The sequence below is a fragment of the Lycium barbarum genome, chromosome 11, assembly GCF_019175385.1.
Source record: "Lycium barbarum isolate Lr01 chromosome 11, ASM1917538v2, whole genome shotgun sequence".
Taxonomy (NCBI): Eukaryota; Viridiplantae; Streptophyta; class Magnoliopsida; order Solanales; family Solanaceae; genus Lycium; species Lycium barbarum.
This window is the reverse complement of record NC_083347.1, coordinates 15,339,475-15,346,637: the sequence shown is the minus strand read 5'-3', so window position 1 is coordinate 15,346,637 and position 7,163 is coordinate 15,339,475. Positions and strand designations below refer to the sequence as shown.

General features: G+C 32.5%; 1 protein-coding gene across 1 annotated transcript; it reads left to right on the top strand.

Moving 5' to 3' along the window:
* Positions 1 to 3,130: 3,130 nt before the first annotated feature.
* Positions 3,131 to 5,797, top strand: LOC132617177 (E3 ubiquitin-protein ligase RMA1H1). Its single transcript, XM_060332122.1, has 2 exons — positions 3,131 to 3,311; positions 4,843 to 5,797. Exon 2 carries the CDS (start codon positions 4,881 to 4,883, stop codon positions 5,577 to 5,579), a length of 699 nt encoding a protein of 232 aa, XP_060188105.1. The 5' UTR covers positions 3,131 to 3,311; positions 4,843 to 4,880; the 3' UTR covers positions 5,580 to 5,797.
* The last annotated feature ends 1,366 nt before the right edge of the window (positions 5,798 to 7,163 follow it).

Genomic DNA, 7,163 nt, shown 5'->3' with positions numbered 1-7,163 from the left:
TGGATGTTCTTTTACTATAACAATCAAGCTTTAAGTCCAAACGAATTGAGTCAGCTAACCATAAAGCCATTATGTATACGTTTTTATATTTTACAATGACAAGCTATAGTTGGGCATATTAATGTTGAGCACACTAAAAGAATGAAATATACCACCAAATGTGACCAAGAAATTTCAGAATTACAGATTCAACCACCTAAGGGACCGAGAACTTTTAATTTTCTAAATTCAAGTTTTTTTTCTTTCTCAAATTGTCAGTGACCAAAAAATTAATCAACTGCAATTACATTCAATTATCAAGAAGAAAGATTTGACTAAATGATATGTTGTTTTCTAGTAAATTAGTATCAATTTGATTTCTGTTTCTTCCTAAATATATTTAGCGTGATGTCCTACTATGTACCAACTACCAAATATGAACACCTAAAGAAAGGGAAATTTAGGCAAAACGTTCTAAATTCAACTAAATGATTACACACTAAAGTAAAATAACATCCGCTAAGATGTCATTCATTTTAGGTAATTAAAATGACATTTCTGCTGTCGTTTTGTCATAGCTTTCGTTTTATTTCCTTATGTTTATTTTTAGTAGAAGCACCTAATTCAAAGGCGGAACTATAAATGCACCATCTTATTAATTTCCAAACACTAACACATTCAGGAAACCGATGGTTTTATAAAGTATCAAAACACATTACCATAGTCCGGGTAAATACTTACTCGCACTAGGTGTTTACACCTAACAAAATAATTAATTTTAAGAATTAACAAGTCAAATGGAAAATGACATAATGTAATATCCATTTTTCGCTTTGACTTGGTTATTCTTAAGGATAATTATTTAATTAGGTGTAAATGCTTGGTGCACATAAATGGTACCGGTCATACACATTTGTCATATATACCAAACTTAAAATAGTATTTGGTGCTCTAAACTTAATTTTCATGGATAACGTAACGTGTCATTTCTTGTATACAAATAACACGTTTAAATTGATGGACCAAACTCATATAGCAAGTCTAATAGTATTTGGCAAGAAAATACGTACAACTAATTTGAGACTGACGTTAATCATGAACATACAACGTACCCAAATATATGTATGTCGAGGGGCCGGGCAATGCATAATGGATTGTTAATTCGTGATAATCAATTATGTATAGTTCTACTCTTAACTAAAAAGTTGGAGAACTTGTATTCTCTAAAGTAAGTAGAACAATAGAAATTTATGTGGCTATAAATCATTTCATTAAGGTAAATTAGAAAGTTTAAAGTTAATTTGTTACCTAAATATGTAAAGATGTCATCTTTTTTAGATTGACTAAGAAGAAAAAAAGGTCACGTTACTGATAATTAGGGTGTGCTTTGTACGAAGGTTTCTCAAATTTTTCATATTTGGTTGGTCAAAACGTCTTGGAAAACATTTTTTCTAAGAAAACAAGTTCCGTAATTAAAATGAGGAAAATGATTTCCTAATGAAAGTAGGAAAAACAAGTCTTATAAGTGACATTCCAAATTTATTGTCTCCTCCCCACCCACACAACGCCCCCAACCCCCACTTCCTTGACCATCCCCGAACACCCATCCCTCCCTATAGTATATTTGTAGATTACATATAAATGCTCTTAGAATATTTTGTTTTGCTTACATACCAAATACTAGAAAATAGGTAAGAAATCCACTTATTTTTAAAGAAAACATTTTCTAAGAAAATATTTTTTATGGATAACATTTTCCTTCGTACCAAACACACCCTTAGTTTATCTTAAAGGAAAAGAGTTCCAAACAATTAGAGAAGATATAGCATAACTGGCTTTATCCAATATATATCATAGGCTGTTTTTCGACCAAATACAAAGATGCAGCTCAAATTTAGCTCCAATTTTATTTCGATATCTTAACTAGGATCATTATATGGAATACTTTATCTATATATGCTCACATTGTGCCTATCAGTTAAACCTTTCACAAACAATCTAACTATATATTTTTATTTTTTTTTAAAAAGCGTATTGTTCATGCATAGCTAACATGGCAAGCCAATGAAAGAGTTTAAGCATAAAAAATGAAAGAAAAAGAAAACAAACTTTTAAGAACAAATAAAAAAAATAGAATAAATATAAATCATTTTCCGCAAAAAATGATTGAATTTTCATGCAAAATGACTTTCAATATCATATCAAAAATAAGAAAATCACTTTCTCTGTAAATAAAATATTTTCTTTCCTACTAAACACACACCCACCTTCAAAAGATGTGATTAAGAAAATAAAAATGTGCCCGTAATATATAAATTTCTAGACTAAATGAGATCGCAATTTATAAGATTGACATATGTTCTCGATTCAAATTAGTAAGAGTTATGGTTGAATGGATAAAATCTCTCCACTTTTAATCATGTTCTTTGAAAGAAATTCGTTTAAAGAGCACTTTCTCTTTTTGTACCTTATGTGGGGATATCTTAAATTAATTGAAATCTTAAAGCTGATACTGAAACACCGAGTACAAAATGAATTGAAGTCCCAATATCATTTTTTTTAGCATGGTTTTTCATTCGCTCCTCAAAAATACTTTCAAAAAATTATCCAACATATACAACTTTCTTTAAAATTGCTCTTCCAAAAACCGATTTTCTAAAAGCTTAAATCAAAATGATACTCCCTCCGCCTCAATTTGACATCATTTAATTTGACACGAAATTTAAAAAAGACTGGAAGACTTTTGAAATTTATGATTCAAAATAAGTGTTAGATATTTGTGTAACTGTAATCATTTTATACAGTTAAATTATTTTTAAATATAAAAAAATAACACTCTTTTTAACCCAGACAAAAAAGAAAAGGTATTACCTAATTGATAACAACCACCTACACACAACGGAAATAGGAAAAATCCAATCCAAACAAAGAAAACGGAGTCACACAAACGGCGTACGCAAATCCCCCTTAAGTGCCACGTCGGAGAATGGACAAAAGGTGGGGCCCACTTTGTGTTTCCACATCGCGTACTTATCATCAGAAGCGAGTGTCAATTAATTAGTAGTAATTAATAATAAGTACATTTATTTATACTTCTAAATTCTAATTATCCTATACATACGAAGATTCTTAAAGCTGTATATATAGAACCAGACATTCAACCCCTTCATCACCCATCTACTCTTTTTTAAAAGCTCTACTTTCACATTTGCTTCTAAACACAAGAATTCTTTGCTTTTCTCCTTCTAAAGACTCAATCTTTTTATCTTATTAGAAATTCTCATACTTGTGTCTTACTTCACAAACGTTCTTGATACAAATATACTACTTGGGTATGTTTCTTTTTTCATCTTTGAGTTTTCTCTATCTGTTTCTTTAAGTTTTTATTCATGTAAGTTGAGAAAAGGTTTGCCATCTTTTGTGATTGAAATGATTTGATGGCAAATTTTGTTATTGAGAATGGATTAAAGAGTTTCGATCTTTATGTTTTAAAGTACTCTGTGCCTTAAGCATCATGTGTCTGCATTTTTGTTAATGGGGTTTGTAGTTTTTTATCTTTATTAACAAAACTTTGTATAGAAATATAAGTTGGAACGATAAATTGGGCTATATATATAGGACTTGTAAACATTTTTATTTCTTATCTTCACCCTGTGAAAGTGTTTGGTTCTGGTTATTCTCTTTTGATGTTGTAGCTTGTAGGGACAAAGGGCTATTCCGTTATGTCTTTCTTCAAACCTGCAGCTCAGGAGTTTCTTGATACTTGTAGTTCCCTGGCTTGGACTCTTTAAAAATATTACCGCACCCGTGTTGGATCCTTAAAAATTACACTATTTTTAAAGGATCCGACATGCACCTGGCGGTATATTTTTGTAGAGTCCGAGCAAGTAGCAATATTGGATAAAACTAGTTCAATGGATTCTATTTTTCAGTCATCTATTGTTTAACTTGGAAAGTCATACAACAAGCCTCCCTTATACTTTTTGTTGAGTTATAGATCCTCAATTGACCCAATTTATGGGATCCTTGCATATAGGCAGGTCACTTACTATTGAGATTTTGAACGGACAGATTGAAAAAATCAGATTTCTAGCAAGCTGATGAATGTTTTTATGTTCTTAAAATTAAATTCTTTCTGGTAGAACATATTACGCCACGAGGCTATTCCTCAGCAACGGACATTTTTGGAGAGTCTGTGGGCACCAACATAGATTTTATTACTCCTATTAGTATGATTTTCATAGTAAATGCAGTACTTGACTCTCATTAAATTTGAATTGACTTGTTAGTTGGATGAATTGAGCAGAGACACATATGTAAAAGCTCTCTTCAGATTTATATTAAATGCTTTAGGTGCAAACTTTTATCCAGCTACCAAATTAGCTTGGTTCTTAACTTCTCTTTCTTTTTCCCAACAAAATCAATTACTTAGAAGAAATTTAACCTCTTACTTTTGCTTTTCCTCTTAGTACAATGTTTGGAATTTTGTAATAGCTGGTGGTTATGGCCTTTTGGCTAAACTAATAGGTAGTTTCTCCTTGTACTCAACTTGTGCCACATTTCATTGACCTTGTACTTTTTCTTTATCCAACACTAGATCCAAATAATGGGGCCTATTGTTGTTGTGAAATTTATTGGTAAGGCTAGTACGTTTAGTATTGCGTAGGCCTTTTATTTTGTCCTTGCCCCTTTGAATTGTTTGGGACCATCCTTGAGATTTATTATGCGCTGTACCTTGAGAAGAAGATCAGTAAGGTTCACATAATCAATGTTTATCACAATTCTCTAGCACTAGTTCTTATTGGTGTTTATGAATTGATGTCTTGTTTACTGTACTGAGATCTTGTTATATGTTTTTCACAGGCATTAGCAGATAATTTTATTGCATCAAGAATCAAGATATGGCCTTAGAACAGCTGGACACTACCTTTAACAAACACGATACTCCGTTAGGGAAGTGGAAGTCGATAAACGATCAAGTTGAAGAGAATATTTCTGGTGGTTTTGAGTGTAACATATGCCTGGATCTCGTGCACGACCCTGTGGTAACTTTATGTGGTCACCTCTACTGTTGGCCTTGCATTTACAAATGGATTCATTTCCAGAGTGTTTCTTCAGAAAATTCGGATCAGCAACAGCCACAATGCCCTGTTTGCAAGGCTGAAGTTTCACAAAAAACCTTGATTCCACTCTATGGTCGCGGTCAATCTACAAAACCATCCGAAGGAAAGGCTACGAATCTTGGCATAGTCATTCCACAAAGGCCTCCGAGTCCACGATGTGGGGGCCACACGCTTATACCGACTACTAATTCAAATCCATCGCAGCTACTTCAACGACGAAATCGTCAACAACAGTCTCGGCTCAGCCCCGGGGGGACCACAGCTAATATGTTACAACACTCCATGATCGGGGAAGTGGCCTATGCAAGGATTTTTGGAAACTCATCAACAACTTTGTACACATATCCAAACTCTTATAACCTAGCAATCGGAAGTAGTCCAAGAATGAGAAGGCAATTATCAGAGGCTGATAAATCACTTGGCAGAATATGTTTTTTCCTCTTTTGTTGCTTTGTCACATGTCTAATCTTGTTTTGAGCACTTTTTCCTCCTGTCTTTTGCTTGTACTATGTAAAAATGTTTTGGTGTTGTAGTCTCTGTAATAGATAAAAGAATGTACAGCCTCGGCTATATGTAACAAATCAGAGAAGCTTTTGCCTCTTGATTGTTGCTAAATACACTTGGAATTAGAGTGCTTCAAAATTGAACCCTTTTTAATATATAAAAATCTAAGAAATGAGGTTTGAAATTCTATCCATTATGGTGCATAGAGATTCTTGTTTTCAGAATTACTCAATAGAAGCAATGACTTTTCCAAAGTATTTGGTACGGAGGAAAATATTTTCAGAAAAAGTTTTTAATTTTCATGTTTAGTTGGGTCAAAAGATTTTGATGAGATATTTTCTCTACAAAAATTTTTCTCTTAAATATTAGAAAAATGACTTTCCAAGTAGGAAGAACGAGTCCGTATGCGCCATTTATCTCCTTCCCACCTGGCCTACTACCCTTCACCCTGACTACTCAACCCCCACCCAATCGTATTTGCCTATATTACATATAAATGCTCTTAGGACAATATGTTATGCTTATTTACTCAACACTCAAAATAAGTCGGAAAACATTATCTGTGAAGAACGTTTTCCTTTGTACGAAACACACCCTAAAAAAAGGTGGCTAGTTTTGAGTACGTTAAATTCTTATCAAGAAACCAGATAACCAAAATTGAATTGGTCTTTCCTTTGTCAACCTCTTTGCTGTTGGACCTGTATTTAACTGTTTTTTTTCAAACAACCATCTGAATGGTCCTTTTCCTTATTCGTTGCCGTCTAACACAGGATGGCTTTCTTTAGGACAAGTATAAGAAAAGTGGAGTATTAAAGGTGGTCCACAAAGCAAAGTTACTAGCTTTCACATCGTTAGAGGACACTGAATTTTCAAACACTAAGCAAGTCTGGACAGTCTGCGTTTTATTATTATTTCTCAGCTAATGATGCCTGGACAGTTTGCGTTCTTCGACCATTTCATTCGAATACCTATAAGTTATTACTACCTTCTACCAGCAGATCTACTTAATCATTTTATCCACTAATATTCAGATTGAAGAAACCACCAAACATATTCTTTTGTCTAAATTGAAATTTAAATTATGATTTCTCCACTTTATTGATTCTTAGTCTATAACTGTTGGTGCATCAAAAAGGGCATTTGATTAGAGACCCTGTCACAATCAAGGCATCAACATCAGAAAGAGAAATTATACTCCTCTCATGTGCTTGTTCTTATCCTTATTATTTAGTAGGTATTTGATCATTGAAATAAAAAAAAAATTCACTTTTTTTAAAATTTTAGAGTTAGGAGTTGTAATTGTGTTGGGCTATAGTTTTTAAAATAATATTTTTTTATTGAAATGTACTTGTTTTGATTGTGAAAAAAGTGAAAAACTTGAAAAATAAGTTTTTTTTTTTTTTTTCAAATTCCAAATATAACTTGGAATTTTCATGGCCAAACACAAATTTTTGAAAAAAGTGAAAAAAAAAAATTCGGAAAAAAGTGAATAATTCTTATGGCCAAAAGGGTCCTTAGGGCGACACCATCATCAAATTTTCAAAATTTGTTTATTTA

Bases quoted from the DNA above. Each gene is read 5' to 3' on its own strand.
- LOC132617177 (XM_060332122.1), top strand. From the start codon at position 4,881: ATGGCCTTAGAACAGCTGGACACTACCTTTAACAAACACGATACTCCG.